Below are 23084 nucleotides of genomic sequence, written 5' to 3' on the forward strand. Positions count from 1 at the left end.
CATTCTGTGAAAAGCATTTGCCCAGAAGTTGGGAGGAAGGAAACACAATAGTTAGGGGCACCTACTGTGTGCCAGGCACCAGGTTAAACATGTCCACACAAATTCTCTTAGTAACCCTCACCGTCCTTCTAGGAGACAAACTAATATCTTCATCTCAGGGTTCTGGATGAGGAAACAGAGGCTCAGAGAGGTTGAATGAATGCTGGTTCCTGGATATGAACCCCATCTCCCTGGCACCACAGCCCAGGCCAAGCCTTTCCTTGAACTTCCCGCCCTCCTGGGGCACTGGCTGGGACTTTGGGTACAGTCACTGCGTAGACACAGCCTGCACGACGTGGCTCAGCAGCAAACTGCTTCTCTGACCTCACTCATCCTGTGTGTCCTTGTCGAGTGAGGCATCCAGGACCCCGGTCCCAAAGTGGAAAAAGCCTTTCCTACTAGGTTGTAGCCACACCTGCATGTGGGTCTTGTGCATTTCGTTTAGTGAACTTTTATCACCAGCATCTGCAATGACATTTGCAGAGAAGTCAGAGCTGTGGCACCTTGGTATTCTTGGGATGTGACTTCCCTGAGTGTTTTAGGAAAAATACCAGAAGATATAGAGAGCTTGGTTTCTAGCAAACAATAACTGTCTTGTTTTTATTCCCCCTTCATTTGCTGATATACACACTAGCTGAAGAAGCAGGCATTGGAGACACCCCCACCCCGGAAGACCAAGCCGCTGGTCACGTGACCCAAGGTCAGTGAACTGGAATTGCCTGCCGTGAATTGGGGGTTAGGAGGAGGAACGTGGGGTGGGCTTTGCCCTGAAAAGATCATTTGGACCTGAGCCCTAATTCACAAGTCCAGGAGATTTTAGGGAGTTAGTTCTTATCAAAGGTTGGCTGCTCAAATTTAGAAAGAGCCCTAGTGTTTTTTTTTCTAACACCCTTTCTGGGCAATTCTTAAGGCGTTTAGTGTCCCGAAAGACATGAGAGTTGAGAATGAATGTGTAACAGAAACTCAAGGCCGGGCGTGGTGCCTCACGCCTGTAATCCCAGCACTTTGGGAGGCCCAGGTGGGCAGATCACCTGAGGTCAGGAGTTTGAGACCAGCCTGGCCAACATGGTGAAATCTTGCCTCACTAAAAATTTAAAAATTAGCCAGATGTGGTGGCGCGTGCCTGTAATCCCAGCTACTCAGGAGGCTGAGGCAGGACAATCACCTGAACCTGGGAGGTGGAGGTTGCAGTGAGCTGAGATCACATTACTGCACTCCAGCCTGAGCAACAAGAGAGAAACTGCATATTAAAAAAAAAGAAACTCAAACGTGTGGGGACAGTTCTTGCTGCAGGCTGCCCTCTGGCCCATCCAGGAGCGAGGCTTAACCATGTCACCCCCAAGCTATTGCTTGTAAACTTTCTTCTGTGTACCCTTCAAACCTCATGATTTTCTTTTCAGGAACCAAACTACTGTGTTCAAGAAAGGCAGCTTTGCATAATCATTTATCATAAGTATCTTAAAAACTTTAAAAATCCTAGAGATTCCTGACTTTAGGAATAGAAGGCCTCTGATACTGACATAATGTGGGCTGAGCTTGTTTTCTGTCATCTGAGAGATGAACAAACTTGAGAGCCTACTGTAAAATGTGGAAGTTTCTAGATTGCAAAAGGGCAGGGAAGATGCTGTTCTTTTCTCCCGAGGGATGGGATTTGTCCAGTGTTTAGAGCTGCCTCTGAGGCCATCTCATTCTAGGAGACTCTGCCTTGTTGAGGGTATTTTGAGGCCTAACTACACATTCCTGCCCCCAGAGGGGTCATAGCCTGTAGCAGGTGACATTTCTCTTCTGACATGACACAGAAAGTCTCAGTTTTGTTGTTAGGTTAACAAAGAGCTTCAAAAACTGTTAGAAGGGACGACGACTGTAAGGGTGGAATCTCAGATGATGTGTGAAATTAACTAGAAGCCTGGCTCCTGTTTCTCTGAGGTTATATTTTTCAGCTTAGGTAAGATTAGAGGCATTGATAAAGTATGATCCCTAGAAATCACGTATTTTCATAAATAGAAGTGAATTTGTTTTTCTGCCAATTTATAGTGTAGGCTATGTCTACATGCCCCCAGAACATATTGCATGCAATTAAAAAAAAAAAAACTGGCCACCATCTTTCCTGGGAACTTGACTTTCGTGCTCACTGAATTTTACGTTTTCTGACAGCAGCCTGGAATCCTATAGGGATAAAGTACCTATTAGCAAAATGGAATAAGGTGTTTGAGGATAGAGCTGCAGTGTGTTGAGAATAAGATATGGGAAGGCCTATATACGAGGGGTGGACTTTTCTTCTGTAAGTGTCGGGAGACCAGGCCTCCTGAAGAGGGCATGGGGGCTTAACCTACCTGGACTACTGTGTTTACAATACTCATTTATCTTGAACGCCTTCTAACCCCTAGGAATTGCTACATTTAATATTTACTGAGTACCTAGCATGCTAGGAAATCAATAGAACATTCTCCCAACCAGGCCGGGTGCGGTGGCTTGCGTCTGTAATCCCAGCACTTTGGGAGGATAAGACAAGCAGATCACTTGAGGCCAGGAGCGCGAGACCAGCCTGGCCAATGTGGTAAAACCCTGTCTCTACTAAAAATACAAAAGTTAGCCAGGTGAGGTGGTACACATCTGTAATCTCAGCTACTCAGCTACTCGGGAGGAGTAGGAGGCAAGAGAATTGCTACTGAGGCAAAAGAACTGCTTAAACCTGGGAGGTGGAGGTTGCAGTGAGCTGAGATCATGGCACTGAACCCTAGCCCGAGCGACAAAGTGAGTGAGACTCCGTCTTAAAAAAAAAAATTCTCCTAACCTGGCTTCTTCCTCCAGGGGTGTAATTGATCATGTCAGTTTCCTCATTGATACACACACACACACACACACACACAGAGTACAATCCTGTATCCATGATTTTTCAAGGAACATTTGCTATTTATGTTTGGGGTCCTTGTCTCTTTTTTTAATGGTGTTTCTTAAAGTATTGTATTATATCAGAGTACAGTAACATCCCAGTCAAGAGCACTGTAGTAAACTCCAGGAGGAAAGCGTCTTCTAGAAGGCAGTGGAGACCTGGCTCGTCGGGGTGGCGTAGGGGCAGCCCCTGCCTCTGGTCAGTCCTGACGCTCAGGCTCAGGGTTGCCTCTGGCTGATCTTCCCGGAGACTGATCAAGGTCTCCCATAAGACACCTACAGAGCCTGTGAGAAGCAGAGACACCAGTTGATTCGCGCAGGATCCACTGATTTAACCACCTGCCATGTGGCAGGCACTGTGGTGGATGTAGGAACAGGGATTGCAGGAGCTTTAAGCGTGGCCAGCGTCAGGCTGGAGGTGCTGCTGCGCTGGAACCGGGCCTGTCAGGGAGGAGGCCATGGCAACCACCCTGTCTCCGACTGGGTCAGGCCCACGTGTTACCTGTGCGTCCATGACTGCACCTTCCTCCCTCGCCTCATCCAAATCTCTTTCTTTTCCAAGCCCCCAAATCCTTCAGGGCTGCAGGTTTTGTTTAAAGCAGAGCTGTTGAGTTGCATGTTGTTGTACTGGGACAAGGTGGGGTATTCAAAGAGTTGGGAGTTAAAAAAAAAAACATCAAGGGTGCTTATTAGGAGAACCAAGGAGTGTAATCCTCCTGTTCTTAACACGCAGCCACATTAATGAATGTCACATGAATGAGCCAGAAAAAAATGAAGTGTGCCCTTAATCAGCTGGATTGGCGAGCAGCAAGCTGTGTGACCAGGGCACGGTGGTGGTCCTGAGGGCCATCACTGTCTGCCGTGCAGAGCCCTTCCTCCCAAACGGGCTGACCTCAGCTGTGCAGGGGGCTTGTCTGCGGTCAGTGGCCCCGGTAGATCTGAATGGGTCTTCTTTTTTGAGGAGTCTTGTGGCAGGTCAGTCGGTAAAGACTTCGTTCTTGACGATCACACATTTTGGATTTTCCGAATCTGTCAGACACTGTGCTTGAGGTAGAGTTTGTGGGCACCGGTTTCACTCGTTTCATTTACCAAAAAAGGGAGCAGAAGTCAAATATGGTGGCTCATGCCTGTAACCCCCAAGGCAGGAGAATTGCTTGAGCCCGGGAGTTCAAGACCAGCCTGAGCAACATAAGGAGACCCCATCTCTACAGTAATAAAAAATAATATATTAGCCATACATGGTGGCGTGCATCTGTGGGCCCAACTACTCGGGAGGCTGAGACGGGAGGATCGTTTGAGCCCGGGAGTTTAAAGCTGCACTGAGCTGTGACTGCACGACTGCACCACTGCACTCCCGCCTGGGTGACAGAGTGAGACCATGTATCAAAAAAAAAAAGGTGGCAGGGGGAAGAGTGAAAGGTAGGGAGAGGAAAGGGGAGTCTCACTACACCCAAGCCAGGTACCATCTAGAGGCTAGAATCTTTGGGACACTCAGATTTTCTAGAATGTTGGAGACACTTCTGTAGCTCTCCTGCTTTCGCAGTGATTAAGCCTAGGCTGGCTCCAGATGTGTGACATACTCTATGCCCAACTGGAGCCCATCACAGGCAGAGGAATAACACCCATATCAGAAGGGGCCTCGGAGGTCACCACATCCAAGACTCCCCTTTACAGATGAGGTGACAGTCCCAGAGAGGGCAGGGGCTCACCCAGTGCCACCCAGCGAGCTGGTGGCAGCTAGACCAGGAGAGCTGTCATTCCCAGCACCAAAGGCAATGAGATGAGCCCAGAGCCATGCTCCTATCTCTTTGTCAGGGGACCTGTGATGCCCTTTCAATGTCATTTTGTCCAGGATGATGCTCCCTCTCTTAAGCAATTGATGTGACCTTGCTAACCTTTTGCTATCGCTGCCTCTTCAAACCAGAGGAGTTGAGAGTTCCGGGCCAGCAGAGGAAGGCACCTGAAAGGCCCCGGGTCAATGAGCTTAGCGCTTATGTCCAGCCTGGACCCTGCAGAGTGGCCCCTGGGGTCTCTGGGCCGTGCCTGAGGGAGAAAAAGTCGGAAGTTCCTGTCCCATTGACTGCAAGCCTTCCTCAGCACCGTCCTGTTTGCCCAGCACCTCCTCCAACAGGAGGCCCTCAGGAGCCCTCCCAGGAGTGGGGACCAAAAGGCGGGAACTGGACCGAGGAGGGTCCGGCCTTTCTGAAGCCCGCTGCCCCTGCATATCTCCACATGGAGCCTGAGAGTGGTAAGATGGTCCAGGAAGGCTTCCTCAGAGAGCCAGGCACCCCAAGCCTGAGCCACCAACTCGTGTCTGGCATGCCTGGGGCTCCCTTCCTGCCTGAGAGCCGCAGAGAGGCCACACACCAGCCTTTGGGGACAGGACCTGAGGACACAAAGGGTGGCTGCCATGCCCCTGAGCTGCTGAAGCGCCAGCTTCTGGGAGATCTGCACCCGGAGGAGCTGCCACTGAAGGGGACCGGGAGCAAAGAGAGGCCGGGGGACGAGAAGGAGGTGGATGAAGACCGAGACGTTGATGAGTCCTCCCCACAGGACTCCCCTCCCTCCCAGGTCTCCCCAGTCCGAGATGGACCACCTCCCCAGACATTCACCAGAGAAGCCACCAGTGTCCCAGGCTTCCCAGCAGAAGGCACCATCCCCCTCCCAGTCGATTTCCTCTCCAAAGTTTCTGCAGAGACCCCGGCCTCAGAGCCTGACGGGCCCAGTGCAGGGCTGGCTGAAGGGCAGGACGTGCCCCCCGAGTTCACGTTCCACGTAGAAATCACAGCCAACGTGCAGAAGGAGCAGGTGTGCTCGGAGCAGGATTCGGAAAGGGCTGCATTTCCAGGGGCCCCTGGAGACGGGGCAGAGGCCCAGGGACCCTCTTTAGGAGAGGACACAAAAGAGGCTGACCTTCCAGAGCCATCTGAAAAGCAGCCCGCCGCTGCTCCACAGGGGAAACACGTCAGTCGGGTCCCTCAACTCAAAGGTCTGTGTCTTGAGCTTCCTCGCTCCTTCCCTGGGGACCTCCTGGGCCTCCCAGGCTGCGGGCACTGCCACTGAGCTTCCGGCCCTCCTGACTCCTGCTGCTTCCAACGTTCCTAGGATGCCACTAAACCGACACCTGGGCACAGCTGCTCTACTCCCCCGGCCTCCTTCTGCCCAGGCTGTGGCCGCACGCGCCCTCACGCTTGCACCACTCTGCATGCCACCAGCACCCCTGCCCCATGCGCCCCACCTTGTTCGACTCTGGCCACTTGATTTGTCTACTATGGCCCATGAGCCCCCAGGAGGTTGGCAGGTGCCTTCTCGTCTAGAACTCTCCAACCCTCCCACATAGGCATAAGTAGCCCCACTTTGCAGATGAGGAAATGGAGGCTCAGAGAAGTACAGTAACTTGCGGAAGACCACTGAGTAGTAAGTGACAGAGCCAGGCTGGGGATCCAGGTAGGTTGGCTCAGAAAGACACACCCATCCCACATCCCACAGCACCTCCCAGGAGGTGCAGGAGTGTGGGGACTCCTAATGCAGAGATGCTCAGGGCACACAGCAGGAGACACACAGAGCAGGTGACACACACAGCAGTGACAGCCTCCAGAGGTGGCCCAGAGCCCACACTGTGCCTTTGGCCCAGCACCCTGCCCCCACCCGCTCTGCCTTGTGGCAGGAAGACAAGGAGCAGAGACAAGGTCTTCCTGGTCCACATGCCGCCGCTCCACCTCCCTCAGCAGAGGACAAGGGGATCCTCCTGCTGCCACTGCCAGGGTGAGCTGAGTGGGGCCCATCTTGAGCCCTTGGGAACGTGATCACAGCAGCCCTGCAGGGTGGGATTGGTGGGGTGAGATTCCCAAGTATTGGGGAGAGGAGAGATGGTGTCCCACAGGACTCATAGCCACAAGGCGGGCTTGTTCATGCATTTGGGACCCTTAGCATTTCAGTTATTTGCAGAGCCCAGAAATGGATGTTACTGAAGCTTACGGTTGTAAGCATCTGTTACATTTTTATTAGATTTTGCTTTTAGAGAAAACTTTGAAATACTATAAAGAAGCCTGTGTTTAAAAGTTAAGACAGAGGCTGGGCACAGTGGCTCACACCTGTAATCTCAGCACTTTGGGAGGCTGAGGCAGGTGGATCACGAGGTTAGGAATTTGAGAGCAGCCTGGCCAACACGGTGAGACCCTGTCTCTACTAAAAATACAAATAATTAGCTGGGTGTGGTGGCACGCACCTGTAGTCCCCACTATTGGGGAGGCTGAAGCAGGAGAAATGCTTAAACTGGGAGGCAGAGGTTACAGTGAGCCAAGATCACACCACTGCACCCAGCCTAGGTGACAGAGTGAGACTCCATCTCAAAAAATAAAGTTAAGACAGAAAAAAATCCTATATCCTATTTTAAAGTCCGGCCACCGTGGCTCAAGCCTGTAATCCCAGCACTTTGGGAGGCTGAGGAGGGTGGGTCACAAGGTCAAGAGATCGAGACCATCCTGGTCAACATGGTGAATCCCCATCTCTACTAAAAATACAAAAAATTAGCTGGGCATGGTGGCGTGTGCCTGTAATCCCAGCTACCTGGGAGGCTGAGGCAGGAGAATTGCCTGAACCCAGGAGGCGGAGGTTGCGGTGAGCCGAGATTGCGCCATTGCACTCCAGCCTGGGTAACAAGAGCAAAACTCCGTCTCAAAAATAAATAAATAAATAAAAATAAAGTCCAAAACAGTTGGGGACAAATGACTGACTTGACAGGTTACTACAATATTTCCTGAAATTATGTTTTCTTGAATACTGGTCTACTGGAGGTTTATAGGTATGTCTGGGTTTAAAAAAAAAAAAAAAAAAAGGTTCCATGGCCCAGTGATTGGGGGGAAAAAGCAGACTAAGTTAAATAGGTTTTTCTGCTGCAGGACTTGTCAGAGCCTTTAATGTGCTAATGGACACTGGGGCCTCTAAGAAGGTCACAGAGTAGGTTTCCCTAACATACTTGATTCTCTCTGCTAACATTTCCTGGAAGAGGACTTGTTTAGTGCTTCCATAGCTTGGGAAATGCCAGTCTAGCAGATGTTTTTGGTGTGCCATGGATGGTGCTGGTTGATGTGGGCAAAGGAGAGAACACATGGGTCAGCTCCGCCTGGGGCTCCTGTTAAAGTGCAGGTTCCTGGGTGCCACTTTAGGCTTACAGACGCAGTTGTGGGGTAAGCCTGGGAGTCTGTTAGCGGTGATTCTGCCACAGGGTGTATTAGAAAACCTCTGGGCATACTCATTGCTGGTCCTTTAGAAATCCAGGTGACAATAGCCAATGAGAAGCTCCGAGAGACCCGATTGTCCATGGGGCAGGGGGAGCATGATATCGAAACAAAGAAGAAAATCTCTCATCAGTTTTCAGCAGTGACTGTGAGGAGAAGAAGGGTGAGTCAGTGCCGATGCTGGCAGACAGGTCAGTGGACTGGTTTCACCACGGAGCGTGATGAAAGCCGATGTTGTCTGTGGGAATGTATGATGGTAACTGGTTTGTAGCTAACTGGGGGAAGCAGTGAGGATTCGTGCCCTTTGAAGGCCTGCAAGTGGCAAGAAACCCCCAGGCCTGGCTTAGGGCTGGGCTTGGCTCATCTGAGAGCAGCTGGGGCTGGTGGCCGAAGCCCCCAAGAGTGAGGGGTGGGCTCCGGGGGTCCAACCAGCAACTAGGGGATAAAGACACCCCTGCCAGGCTTTCCTATTCTGGGGGCAGGTGACCAGGAATGGGGATGGGGATGGGTGGTCAGCATAAGATGGCCAGGAAGGTGGGCATCAGGACTGCTGGCAATCTGGCCACATGGGCAGGGGAGGCCAGGGTGGCTCCAGGCAGTCTCCAAGGCCAAGAGGGTGAGCAGGCACCTCGCAGGAAACCAAGGCCAAGGCAGGCTGCTGGTGGAGACAACTCACCCACGTCCCATCCTTGGATCTTGCACCAGGCTGGATCCTCACTGAGCTACCAACATCTATGGCCCTGAGGCTTTTAAAACACCCATCCATGGAGTGGGGCTGACCCCAGTGGGGTGAAGCTGACCCTGGCAGAAACAGCAGGAGCCTGCAGGTTGGGAAGCCAATGGGTTAGGGAGCCTGCACCTTCTTTAGATAGCCTCTGTGCCAGCGTGTCCCTGTGACAGTTTGTGCTGCGTCACTTCTGCATGGCCCCACCCTCAGCCAACCTGCTTCCCCCTCTTGCCAGGTTGCTCTAATCAATGACCCCAGTGTGCTGTGTTGATACTAACAATGTGAGACCTAGCAGATTCAAGGGAAAAGAGAACCACCTGGGCTTCCACCAGACCCAACTAAACAGAACGTGGACCTACCCGGAGAAATCCAACTTCACCACAGCTGGCTCTTTCTGTGAACAGTGAAAATGGAGTGTGACAGGCATTCTCCTTTTCTATTTTATTAGCTCGCATGGTCAGTAAAAGCAAAGACGGGACTGGAGGCGATGACAAAAAAGCCAAGGTAAGCTGATGACACCACGGAGCTCTGCAGCTGGTCATGTTTACAGAGAAGCTGTGCTTTATGTGCAAGCTCATTCTCATGTATAATGTGGGGAGCATTTGTCACTAAAGTACAGCTGTCATTTAAAGTGCTTTGTATTTTTGTGCAGGCTTTTAAACAGTTCAGCATTTATTCGTTCTGATGCCTACCCCAGGGAAGAGCAGTTGGCAGGTTCATGATGTCATGCTCCTGATTGCAGCTTCCTTAGCATAGTTTCAGTGAGACCCTGATAAATGAAGGTGTGTTTGAAAACCAACCCCAGGACAGTGAGTGTAGGTGTGTTTGAAAACCAACCCCAGGACAGTGAATGAAGGTGTGTGTGAAAAGCATCCCCAGGACAGTGAATGAAGGTGTGTTTGAAAACCAACCCCAGGACAGTGAATGAAGGTGTGTGTGAAAAGCATCCCCAGGACAGTGAATGAAGCCATCCACTCACTGCATAAACTGCACCCAGATCTTTGCCTGTCCTCAGCATTGCACTTCGCCCATCACTTACTCTCTCAATGACTTGGTGTCTGGGGAAATGCTCCCGTAATTGCACAGCAGCATTTTTCCTGGAAAATCCCACCATGACGCTAGATAAGACCTATTTTTCTTAAAGGTATCTAAAATTTCCAACATAAATTCTGTCTGAAACACCTGGATTTTAATCAGTACTGGAGCCCCTAGGGCATCTCCAGTTGCCGTGTAGCTCTGGGCATTCGGTGGTGTGTTGGTGTGTTGGGGCTGCTTCCGGAAGTACCTGCAGAGTTGGGGCTCCGCATCCTTACCTAGTGAGGCAGCAAAGGGCCCTGTGGGAATTTGGAGAACTGCCCTGGATCTCTGAAGTGATAGTGACAGCTGCTGTCAATCCTGGTGCATGTTTAGTACTGGGACCAGGGGGCAGGGAATACCAGCCTCATGCATGCTTTCATTCATTCATTCATTCATTCAGTACACATGGGTACAGCATCCCTGTCCTGGAGTTGCTCAGAGTCTAGGGAGGGAAAGGTCTATGATGGACCTTGGACAGTTGGGCAGTGAGGGAATGAGTGGTTGTCAGTACCCCCACCCCAGATTTGCCTTCTTGTCATCAGCCCTGGGGCCCCAGCCTGTGTCCCTCCTCTCCCATTTCTGCCCCATCTCATGGATTCTCCTCCTCACCAAGCCTGGCCACACAGAGGGCCTCTGCCACTTCACTGGGGAACTGGAAAGTGTTAAGATAACACGCCTAAGAAGCCCAGTGAAATCTGGGTCAGGACCCTTCTCTGAGCTCTGAGTCACTCTCAGAAACACCTCGAGGCTTAGCCTCCCCACTTTATTTTCTGAGAGTGTGACCTTTTCAACTCCCAACACCCCCTTCTCCTCCAGGGCCATGCCCACCTGTCAAAATCCCGCTGGGGCAGGACAGACTGTGGCCATCAGTCACCATCTCTCCTGCATCCCGGCTCCAAAGGCCCCTCCTCCACAGGGATAGGCATGCAGACACCCACCCATCCCTGGTGCTTCTTCATGTGGAACAAGTTCAAGAGTTAGCATTGTTTACACTGACAAACTGAAAAAAAGAAAAGGAGTTAAGACTGCAGGCTTGGCACAGTGGCTCATGTAATCCCAGGCATGAGGCACTGTGGGAGGCTAAGGTGGGAGGATCTCCCGAGCCCAAGAGTTGTAAACCAGCCAGGGCAACATAGCAAGACCCCATCTCTTAAAAAATATTTTTTTAATTGGCCAGGCAGAGGTGGGAGGATCACTTGAGCCCAAATGGTAGAGGCTGCAGTGACCCATGATGGCACCACTGCACTCCAGCCAGAGCGACAGACGGAGACCGTCTCTAAAACAAACCAACTGAAAAAAGAGTTAATATTGGCCAGATTAGGATTCACCTGACAGTGTTAATATTAGTTTAATTTGAGACTTTAGTCAGAAAGCACATGTGGTGGGGGTGGGTGTACCCTAAGTGATGTCAGATAGAATCTTTCCAACTTGGGGCAAGTATACTCCTGATTGTAGCTGTATGAGTCTGTCAGTGTGGTGGAAGAACCCATGGGTTAATGGGCAGACAAAAAAGCGCCTTGCCTGGAATTGAGTAGAAAGTGGGACGCTTCGGACCTATGACACACTTGGGGGCATTTTCTTGAGTAACATCCTGAGATTCATGCACCTTGATGCTCTCCATCAGCTTATTCATGTGAAGCACCTTTAAACCAGTGGTCTCCAAATTCAGGGGCACAATAACATCTAACGGGCTGGAGAAAGAACATACTAGAATTTCCATTCATTTTTCGTGTCCTCTTCTGAAAGCTCTGTCAGATGCGAGTTGAGTAAGTCGGTCATATAGAACTATGATTGGGGAGGATGATCCCTTTCCTGTTCTTACTAATCAGAAGGGATGTTAAGGATACATGATGTAAACAGCCTGGAGATCACTGCTTTCAACCATTACCTGCCTTATTTATTTTTAGTTACTGTCCTTTTTTCAGTTTGTTTCCCTCCTCCATGTGCTGACTTTTATTTTGATTTTATTTATGTTTATGTTTAAGACATCCACACGTTCCTCTGCTAAAACCTTGAAAGCTAGGCCTTGCCTTAGCCCCAAACACCCCACTCCTGGTAGCTCAGACCCTCTGATCCAACCCTCCAGCCCTGCCGTGTGCCCAGAGCCACCTTCCTCTCCTAAATGCGTCTCTTCTGTCACTCCCCGAACTGGCAGTTCTGGAGCAAAGGAGATGAGATTCAAGGTAAGGAAACCACCTTTGAAAAGAACCAGGTTGCTCTGCCATGGTTTGCAAATGTGGGTTTTTTGTTTGTTTGTTTGTTTTGGTTTTTTTTTTTTAGCCTCAAAGATCTTTCTTCAAATGAGCTCTACATAGAAGCACCATGTGGAATAGTTAGAGTTCTGGACAAAGGGGAAAAGAGAGCTCAAGGCCATACCTCTCAGCACCCCGCAGGCCCTCATAACAGCAGCCCCTAAGACACTTAGCAGGACCTTGGTTTCAAAATCACTACTCTAAAGCTGGGCACAGTCGCTCACGCCTGTAATCCTAGTTCCTTGGGAGGCCAAGGCAGGTGGATCACCTGAAGTCAGAAGTTTGAGACCAGCCTGGCCAACATGGTGAAACCTTGTCTCTACTAAAAATACAAAAATTAACTAGGCATGGTGGTGCACACCTGTAATCCCAGCTACTCGGGAGGTGGAGGCACAAGTATCGCTTGAACCCAGCAAGACCCTGTCTCAAAAATCAAAATCAAAATTGCTACTGTCATTGGGTTCCTTTGCCCCTTCCTGATTTTAGTAAGCAAACCTGCTTCCAGATGGCCCTGATCTGGGTAGGCCAGCATCATGGCACAGTAACACCTGCCCCACGAGCTTGCTTCCCACTGGACTAGCTTGTGGTCCTTGGTTAATGTCGGTTTCTTTCTGAGTTTGTGTTATGTCTAAGGGTCATCTGCTGGGTAGCTGAACTCAGGGACTGCCCTCAGTCTGTAGATTGTGCCATGCCAGCACCTGTTCCCCTCTCTGGCGGCTTTGTCAGTGATGCTGGCATTCACCTCCTCGGTGCTCACCTTCTCTGAGCACACCCAAGGAGTTCCTGAGGCCTTAGGGTTGTTTGGGAGAGAATGAAAGAACGTGGCCTAGCTCTCTTCAGCATGCTTGGTCAGGTTCAACAGTGTCTCCAAGGGCCTCTGCTACACCAACCACCATCAGTTAATCCAGTAAGAGTTAGAAAATGGATGTTACATATCCATAATGCACTAATGTCCTGCACTGTGAGTGACTGACATGAGTGGAGAGTGACCTGATCGTTGCTGTAAGCTCTGTGGGCCTGGGGACAACTCATGCTGATAACTAATGCTCACAGTTCCTCTGGGAGGAAGTGTCATCAGGGGACTCGGAGTTTGGATGGGGATGTGGGTTTGTGTGCCCAGCAAGCCCTTGTGATTGTAGAAGACATCTGTGGCATCTAGAAGGCCAAGGGTCACCCCAGTCTTAGCCACACTTTAAATCAAGGTGGCAGAGTGGGGCTGGTGTTGACTCTTGGTGGCAGTAATTTTTCCCAGTGGTGAAAAACCCCTCGACCATGTTTCATTTACAGGGGGCTGATGGTAAAACGAAGATCGCCACACCCCGGGGAACGGCCCCTCCAGGCCAGAAGGGCCAGGCCAACGCCACCAGGATTCCAGCAAAAACCCCGCCTGCCCCAAAGACACCACCTAGCTCTGGTAAGAAGAGTGTTGTCTTGAATCTTAGAGGAAGCTGATGCTCTCAATAGGTGCAGCCCTCATTTTAGGCCATTGAGAACGAACAGCCCCGGCACAGCTGGTTAGCACCTTGCAGTTTACTAAGCACTGGAATCTTCATTTCCTTCTCAGTCCTTTTGATTTCTGAGGCAGATGTTGAATCCCTACTTTTATTTTTTTTTTTGAGATAGAGTTTCACTCTTGTTACCCAGGCTGGAGTACAGTGGTGTGATCTTGGCTCACTTCACTGCAGCCTCTGCCTCCCAGATTCAAGAGATTCTCCTACTTCAGCCTCCCTAGTAGCTGGGATTACAGGCGCCCGCCATCACACTCCGCTAGTTTTTTCTATTTTTAGTAGAGAAGGAGTTTCACCATGTCGGCCAGGCTGGTCTCGAACTCCTGACATTAGGTGTCCACCCACAGCGCCCAGCCTGAATCCTTGTTATCAATGAAGAAATTGAGGGTGATTCTCTAGAATGATAAAAATACAGAAAAAGGAAAAGAAGGAAAGAAAGAAATGGAGCCTCGCAGAGTTTGACTGAGTCTAACCAGCTCTTTTTAAGCCCCAGGAAAACAGGGTCACATGACTACTAAGTAGCAGCTCTTGGAGCCTCTCTGGTCCTAAATCCAGGGTTCCAGACAGGCAGTCCCCACATGAGACTCTGGAGATAAATGTCTCTGGAGACAGAGGAGCAGCCTGGATGGGTCACAATGGGTGATGTCACTCAGGGCTCAACCCCTGGGCAGCTTAACTTGCTGGGGTTAAGCTGCAAACCCTGAGGGTCTTAGCTGATCAGTCGCATGCTGGGCCCATTGCCCTGGGCTCCTGTGAGTAAAAGTCAGTCGGTTTGGAATATCCAGTAAGGCAACCATCAAGATATTTTACAGCCAGCAGTGCTATTAAGAACAGTCATAGCTGGGTGTAATGGCTCATGCCTATAATCCCAGCACTTTAGGAAGCTGAGGTGAGCAGATCACCTGAGATCAAGAGTTCGAGACCAGCCTGACCAATATGGCGAAACTCTGTCTCTATTGGAAATACAAAAAAAATTAGCCAGGCGTGGTGGTAGACACCTGTAATTCCAGCTACTCAGGAGAGTGAGGCAGGAGAATTGATTGAACCCCCTGGAGGAGGAGGTTGCAGTGAGCTGAGACCACACCATTGCACTCCTCCAGCCTGGGCGACAGAGCAAGACTCTTGTCTCAAAAAAAAAAAATCGTCCTCTTGGGATTAGGGACAGACTGCCCAAGGTGCTTCCCTCTCCCACTGCCCAGGTGAAGTGTTCTGGGTGAAGTGTTCTCTGCACCCTGTGGGGACCCCTGACCTGCACTGGCTCCTTGGTGGTGCGCAGGCAGCTGGGGCTCTTGCTGTGGGCTGTGGCCAAAGCCTGGCCTGGATCTTGGTAACTCTGCTTCTCCTGGCCTGAGGGAGCTGCCCAGAGCCTGTCTCTGCAGTGGCATTTCATGCACACGTGCGGTCCGGTGGCCCCCGCAAGGCGGCTGCTCACTAAGGTTTGTTGGTTTTGTCTTTTTGCCTCGTGTTTTCTGGCCTGTTTTTTTTTTATGCATATGATCTAGAGATAATTCTCAGAATTTTCACGGGATTTTAAGTAAGGTTTGGATCCTGCTGGTTTTTGTTTTTGTTTTTTTTTTCCACTTAACATTGGGGCCAGGCGCGGTGGCTCACGCCTGTAATCCCAACACTTTGGGAGGCTGAGGCAGGTGGATCACATGGTCAAGAGATCGAGACCATCCTAGTCAACATGGTGAAACCCCGTCTCTACTAAAAATACAAAAAATTAGCTGGGCATGGTGGCGCATGCCTATAATCCCAGCTACTCAGGAGACTGAGGCAGGAGAATTGCCTGAACCCAGGAGGCGGAGGTTGCGGTGAGCCGAGATCGCGCCACTGCACTCCAGCCTGAGTAACAAGAGCGAAACTCCGTCTCAATAAATAAATAAATAAATAAATAAATAAATAAATAAAAATAAAAGACATGGAAATCAAATTCTAAAAACTGGTGCTGGCCAGGTGTGGTGGCTCACACCTATAATCCCAGAACTTTGGGAGGCCGAGGCAGGTCAGTCACCTGAGGTCAGGAGTTCAAGACCAGCCTGGCCAACACAGTAAAACCTCTACCAAAGAAGTCTCTACTGAAAATACAAAAATACAGTCTCTACTAAAATAAGTCTCTACCAAAAATACAAAAATTAGCCGGGTGTGGTGGCGCACGCCTGTAATCCCAGCTACTCAGGAGGCTTGAACCTGGGAGGCAGAGGTTTCAGGGAGCCGAGATAGCATCATTGCACTCCAGCCTGGGCAACAAGAGTGAAACTTTGTCTCAAAAAAAAAAAAAAAAAGAACTGGTGCTTATTTGTGACTGGCCAAGCTGCCCATTGGCTACACAGGAGCTTTGAACAAAGAGCTGCCCTTCTCCAGGTCAGGACAGCAGGTGTGTGTTACAGCGGATGCCTGGGGCGGGGCAGGGGCATTGCTGCAGGAAGCTTCAAGACCCACAGGAAAGTCAGTCCTCAAACTGCAGGGGAGCTGAGCGCACCTCGGCAGGAGCATGAGGCTTGCAGTTCTCAGACAGACTTCAGTCTTTGGGAAGCTTGAGAAAAATGAGCTTTGCAAGCGACACCCCTAGGAATTCTGCTCTATCCATTCTCCATGGGGCCCACAAATCTGCATTTTACAAGTCCCACTTTCCTCCTTGAAAGCTCCGGAGATCTGACACAGGGTTCTGTGGGCCACACTTCGGAAAACACGGAGCCATGAGACAGAGTAGCGCAGTGCTGAGGTGTAACGGGGCCTGGGATGTGCAGTGACAGAAGCAAGCTTGGAGGGAAATGATGCCCAGAGGAGGGAGGGACCGAATCTGCATGGAGAGGAGACTCCCCAGCAGCCTTCTGGGTTGTTAGAAAGGGGCACTGACATCTGCCATGCATGGCCGGGGGAACCACAGGGCACAGCAGCGTGAAGCCGCATGGCTTGTATGAACAGCTAGGGACAGGCAGGTGTGGAGCAGGCATCCTGTTCTGGAGCCCAGATCCCACACAGGACCCAGGGAGCTGGCAGGAGCCCTGAACTAGCCCAACAGCAAACATTCACCCTGGGGGGAAGGGTCAGAATCGTGCAGGTTTGAGCTGGGTCCCGTCACTGAGTCACACTTATTTAGGATAAAGGCCCTGAAGAATTGCACTAGAGGTTTGCAAAGCTTTTCTACCACCACCTGGAGCCACCCTTGCCCCGGGTATTATAATTATTTCCATTTTCAAATTGAGGCCTCTGAGTTCAGAGTGGAAGTGACTTGCCTGAGACCACACAGCTTGCAGGAGCCCATCTCTTGACCCAAAGACCGTGGGGCCAAGTTGGCTGCCTCTCTGGGAGCGGGTCTTGGATGGTGGTTGATGATTTTCCGTTGTTTTCCTGGGAAAGGGTGTCTCTGTCTCCGTCCCTAAGCAAAAAGGCAGGGAGGCGGCTGGCAGCCGCCTCCTGCTGCTGTAGCTGTGCTTCCAACCTGGCCCTCACCTGCCTAACCGAACCGTAAGCCTGGGAATGGACCCTCGGGGACAGGTAGCCCCCAGGACCTTTTCTGACCACCACCTACCCGAGTCCTGGCTTCACTGCCTTCCTTCCTCCCCAGGTGAAACTCCGAAATCAGGGGATCGCAGCGGCTACAGCAGCCCGGGCTCCCCAGGCACTCCAGGCAGCCGCTCCCGCACTCCGTCCCTTCCAACCCCACCCACCCGGGAGCCCAAGAAGGTGGCGGTGGTCCGTACTCCACCCAAGTCGCCATCCTCCACCAAGAGTCGCCTGCAGACAGCCCCCGTGCCCATGCCAGACCTGAAGAACGTCAAGTCCAAGATCGGTTCCACTGAGAACCTGAAGCACCAGCCGGGAGGCGGGAAGGTAAGAGAGGCTGGCTGCCTTTGGAGGCACGGGAAGACTGCACCTGGAGGTGCAGGGGTGGGGGCTGTGCCTGGAGGCGCGGGGGTGGGGGGCTGCGCCTGGAGGTGCGGGGGGGGGGGCTGCGCCTGGAGTTGTGGGGGGGGGCTGCGTCTGGAGGTGCAGGGGGTGGGGGTGGCTGCGGCTGCGCCTGGAGGTGCGGGGGGGTTGTGCCTGGGGGGGGGGCGCTGTGCCGCGCGTGGAGGTATGGGGGGCTGCGCCTGGAGGTGCGGGGGGGTGGCTGCGCATGGAGGTACAGGGAGCTGTGCATGGAGGTGCGGGGGGTTGTGCCTGGAGGTGAGGGGGCTGCGCGTGGAGGTGTGAGGGGCTGCACCTGGAAGTGTGGGGGTGCTCGGCTCCTACTCCCACGTAACACCGCAGTCCCCTCCGGACCTCTTCAAGGAAGGTCAGTTTTTTACTGGGTTCTCTACAACATTGCGAGTGCCCTGCTCAGGCAAGAGAACGTCTGGCTCTTCTCTTGCATCTTCACCGCATATTAATCAGACAGCGATGGCAGGGCTGTGTCTCCATGGCTGGAGGCTCTCATAGTCAGGGCACCCACAGCGGTTCCCCATCTGGCTCCTGGTTAGAACATGCTGCCACCCGTAGGTGGGCATCTCCACTCATGGGGCATCTGCTTAGGTTAGATTCCTCTGGATTCTGGAGAGATTGGGGGTTCTGTTTTGATCAGCTGATTCCTCTGGGGCAAGCAGGTGCTCTCACGAGCTCTCCAGCTTCTGAAAGGTGGAGAAGCACGGGCTTCCGGGGGCCTGGTCTGGACCCCTTTCCCCACTGCTGTCCCTGTGCCCCTTGTCTGGGTGTGTTCGGGTTGACATGAAAAGCACCACAGTGAAAGAACAGCAGTGTGCCTCCTCACCAGCCAGCTGTGGGCAGGTGGGTTTCTTCCAAGCCCTGTCTGTGGCCGTGGGTGGCCGTCTCTGCCCCGCTCTGCCATGGTCTTCCCTCTCCTGGTGGCTCTGCGAGTGCTGATCATATAAGGACACCATGGATTCGGGCCCACTCTGATCACCTCACTTTTAACTTAATCACCTCCCTAAAGTCCCTATCTCCAAATAGATTCACATTCTAAGGTACGGGCGGTTAGGGCTTCAACATATGAATTTTTGGAGACCACAGTTCAGCCCAGGAACCCCCTCTTGCCACCCAGTACTGGGGGTGCTGGGGGGGGAGGGCAAAGAGGAGACTAGGGGTGCAGAGGACACTGGCTTACTCAGACCGCAGATGCTGGGCCTTCTGTACACCGGCCTCGGGGGCTAAGGGGCTTTCCAGAACCCTGGGCCTGTGGGACAGCTGCCTCCACCACACAGGCGCACTTCATATCATGGAATTGATGGTCATTTGGGCCTGAGCCTGGGGCATGTGGAGGGAGGATGGCCATCAGCGCACGTAGGCACCTTGCCTCAAAGCCTGCACCCTACCTCATTGGTCTTCCCAATCCACAGGGCCCAGTGGGAGGTCCAGGCCTCCTGGGGCCCAGAACCCAGCAGGTCCTTTGTCTTTTTGCCCCAGGCTGGGGGCTGGTTTTTGGTAGAGCACCGCCAGGTTTCACTGACAGGACACAGGACTTGGGACCACCCAGGTTGGTCCTGGGCCCACGGGAACTCCCCCTGTGGCATGTGCCCGCGCTCCCCTGTGCAAAGATGCCACCTCCTTCCAGAAGAGACTCCGGGCCCACTGCTCAGGGCGTTGATTTGAAGTTGACCCCTCTGTGAAGCTTCAAACAAAGCTTTGGGGGAAAGGGCCCTCCAGGGAAAGGGCTTCCGTTGAGGGGGTGTTTCCTTACCTGCCCCCTCTCCCTCAGCGCCAGGGCTGTCCCCATGTGCCCTGTTTTCATGGCACATTGGGACCATTTTCCCTCATTCTGAAAAAGGAAACACAAACTACGCAGCCAGTTCTCCACCACTAAGGAGACTGTGTGGCTGTGACCAGTGGGTGCGGTGACTCAATACAGCCAAAGGAGAGTGGCGACCCCCAGCTCCTCCCAGCCTGCAGAGCTGCCCCACACACAGGCAGACATTCCCGCCACCTTCTGTGGCCCAGGCTTCAATGCAGGAGCCCCCTCTCCCCTCCCCCGGACAAGCTTGTGGGTGCAGTGCCCCATCCTGCCATGATGGAAATGGACGGTCGGGTTAAAGGGATGCATGTGTAGACCCTGCCTCTGTGCATCCAGCCTCCTTTGAGTGCCCCTGTGTGCCAGGCAGTGCACAGAGGTGGGGAAGACTCAGCTGCTGCCCAGAGCACCTTCTCCCATCGAGGAAAGGACAGACGGTGGCTCCCGCAGGGCCGTGGGGACAAGGGCAGAGGCCCCTGGAACACAGGAGGGAGGGAAGGAAGAGAGCATCTCAGGACCTCCCTTCTGATGGCAAACCATCTGGGTTAAACGAAAGGTCCTGCCTCTCCCTGCTCGGGCATGTGTGGAGCTTGCAGTGGAAGAGGCTCTCTGGACCCTCACCCACCACCATGGCTGGGTTAGAGGCCTTGGGGAAATAACTCACAGGCGACCCCGGGCCACTGTCCTGTACCACAGCTGAGGGAAACCATTCTGCGCCTCCACCCGGGACAGTGTGCTCCCCACCTCCAGACCCTCCAACCTCATTCGGTTCTCTAAAGTCACCTCCAGAAGCCCCATCTCAGGACCACCGTGACCTTCTTTCTCCAGGGTTCCTGGCCTTGGTGCTGTCCAAGACCCCAGAGGGGCCCTCACAGGTCCTGCCTGCCTTTCCTCCCATCGCCCACCCATGCACCCCATCCTGCCCCAGTACCCAGACTGCCGCCCAGGCATACCAAGGATCACCTCGAGTTACGTGACAGGCAGCACCCGAAAGGCACTGTACCCCAGGGCAGACACGTCACCACTCCAGAGACCCTGTGGCACCAAGGATCCCAGAGCTTCCACACCATACTGTGCCACTGCCTGGCCCAGTCCCTTCTGCTCTCAGCCTCCCTGTCCCTGTTCTAGGATCATAGCTGCTTCTCTGGAACCTTCCCTGCCCTGTCAGACTCCTACTCCTGGACTTTGGCCCCCCAGGATTCTGCCCCCAAACCTCCCTTCCTCCCAGCCTGAATCTGTGGCTCCCTATCTGGGCTTCCCCACCCAGGCATCCCTGGGGCCCCCTGGGTTCTGCCACGCCCTGCCCTGTGTTCCACGGCTGGGAGTGTCCTCTTCTCCTTACCTCTTCCCTTCCCTCAAGCCCAAGTTCAGTTGCCATCTCCTCCAGGAAGTCTTCCTGGATTCCTCTCTCTCTTCTCAAAGCCCCGGAGAATCCTGACCACACTGAACATGTGTCTGCTGCTGTCTATCTGGGCCATGACTGAGGGTGGAGCCATGTCTCACGCATTTTTGCAGCCCCCACAAGACAAGTGGGCAGATAGCCGGCTTGTGAGTGGATGATTCAGGTTGCCAGAGACAGAACCCTCAGCTTGGCATGGGCAGTAGCTCCCCTGTCAGCCCCGAGTTCATCTGAGGTTGGCTTGGAAGGTGTGGGCACCATTTGGCCCAGTTCTTAAAGCTCTGAAGAGAGCAGCAGGAATGGGCTGAACGAAGACAACAACTTTCCATCGAAGGCCCCTTTCAGGGCCAGACCTGCCCCTCGCACCCTGTGCTTCTCTGCCCCTGCCCCGCCCATGAGGGGCAAGAGTCAGGCAACCTCATGCCAAGTGTAGAAAGGGGCAGACGAGGTCCAGGCTACGACGTCACCAGGCGGGGCAGAGATGGCACGTCCAGATCTAAAGGGTTAAAGGAGAAAAGGTGACTTGACCTCTCCTGAGATATTTTGGGGGACAAAGTGTGTAAAAGTGGCAGAGGACACAGTCCCAGCCTCCCTTAAGGGCCATTAAAGCCTAGAAAAATTGTCTGAAACAAACCTCAGCCATTACAAAGACCATCACACGAATCTCCAGGAGAAAAGACAAAGAAAAAGGCCAAGGTGACGTGTCTGCCTTGGGGTCCGCACACCAGGGCCTTCAACATGACCCATTGAAGGGTCTCACACCGCCGCCTCCTAGACGGGCCTGAAGGCTCCACGAGGTTTTGCTGAGACCTCTGGGTCCCTGTGGCCTCATGCAGTGCCCAGCATACAATAAGTGCTCAATAAAGTTTGGCTACAAAAGAGACAAAGCTGGTGGCGTCTGAGGAATAACTGGATCCTGCTGCAACAGATGCTCACATGGAAGAGAGCAGGAGCCACATCTCGTTCGGGAACCTGCAGAGGCTGAAGCTGTCGCAGACGGGTGTAAATCACTGGGAAAAAATGTGAAACATCTGTTTTCTCCTTTGTGCTTTTCTCCATTTTCGGGATTTGCTGCAGTGAACATCTATTGCTTTAGGAGCCCCAGATGGAATTATTTTCAAAGGAAAATGAAGAGAATTAGGCGGCCACACTGGAGCGCTGGCTGGTACAGGGAGAGATTGCAGGGAAGGAGGGAGAGCTGGGCGGGGAGCCAGGAGATCTGTAAACCCTGACGCTGCCACCAAGGTGAGTCGTGGGTGGCAGTTTTCCATCCTGACTGCAAAAGGGGGTCACCTGGGGGGGTGAGTGGATTCTTTTAAACATCATCCCAGTGCCCGAGCCTCCCCCGGACCTGTTATCGTCTCAGGGTGGGCCCCCCTGCCGGTGACTCCAGTGTGCAGCCTGGCTGCAACACAGTGGCCTGGGTTCTTACTGCTGACCCCTACCGTCGGCCTCAACCACTGCGGCCTCCTGTGCACCCTGATCCAGTGACTGATTTTCCACTTTTGGTCCTGACTCTGTCCCTACTTGCAGACTCCAAGTGCCTGGCTCCTCATTCAGCTCAGACCCAGCCAGGCCAGACCCAGCCGGGCCAGACCCTGGGGCCCACATGCCCCTTGCCAAGCTCATCCATGCCCCATTTGGCCTGTGGGAGTGGGGGGTGTGTCCAGACAAAGATACAAAAGACCAGCTTTTAAAACATTTTGTTGGGGCCAAGTATGGTGGCTCACACCTAATCCCAACACTTGGGAGGCCAAGAGTCCAGGAGTTCGAGATCACCCTGGACAACATAGGGAGACCCCATCTCTATACTTTTTTTTTTTTTTTAATTAACTGGGCATGGTGGCACTGACCTGTAGTTCTAAGTACTCCAGAGGCTGAGGCGGGAGGACTTGAGCCCAGGAGGTCAAGGCTGCAGTAAGCCATGCTCACACCACTGAACACCAGCCTGGGCGAGCCCCTATATCAAAAAATGTAAAGTAAAATGAATCCTGTACATTATATTAAGGTGCCCCAAATCGTACTTAGAAGGATTTCATAGTTTTAAATACTTATGTTATTTAAAAAATTAAATGACTGTAGCATATAAATTAGGTTCTTAATGGGGGAAAAAACACAAGAAAATAAATTAAGAATCTGGAAACAAAGATAAGAGCAGAAATAAATCAGAAACACAACCTTGCAGTCCTAACTCTTAAAGAAAAAAAAATAGATAAAGAGAACAC

General features: G+C 52.4%; 2 protein-coding genes across 22 annotated transcripts in view; both read left to right on the top strand.

Annotated features, from left to right (window-relative positions):
• Positions 1 to 23084, top strand: part of MAPT (microtubule associated protein tau) — a 130956-nt gene that overhangs the window by 81297 nt on the left and 26575 nt on the right. For 9 of the 21 annotated variants that reach the window (XM_035300255.3, XM_035300260.3, XM_035300257.3 and 6 more), the window contains 6 exons: positions 674 to 739; positions 4856 to 5920; positions 9347 to 9402; positions 11961 to 12158; positions 13515 to 13641; positions 17307 to 17572. In XM_035300255.3, the coding sequence (XP_035156146.3) occupies positions 674 to 739; positions 4856 to 5920; positions 9347 to 9402; positions 11961 to 12158; positions 13515 to 13641; positions 17307 to 17572 (1778 nt within the window). The remainder of the gene's footprint in view (positions 1 to 673; positions 740 to 4855; positions 5921 to 9346; positions 9403 to 11960; positions 12159 to 13514; positions 13642 to 17306; positions 17573 to 23084) is intronic. The other 12 variants (XM_035300265.3, XM_035300267.3, XM_035300266.3 and 9 more) reach the window with 2 other exon arrangements.
• STH (saitohin) lies at positions 20368 to 21441 on the top strand. Its single transcript, XM_078375597.1, is given in 4 exon segments — positions 20368 to 20454; positions 21002 to 21161; positions 21164 to 21246; positions 21248 to 21441. Coding segments are annotated over 4 exon segments (375 nt in total). The 3' UTR covers positions 21293 to 21441.

Source organism: Callithrix jacchus, chromosome 5, assembly GCF_049354715.1.
Source record: "Callithrix jacchus isolate 240 chromosome 5, calJac240_pri, whole genome shotgun sequence".
Lineage (NCBI taxonomy): Eukaryota > Metazoa > Chordata > Mammalia > Primates > Cebidae > Callithrix > Callithrix jacchus.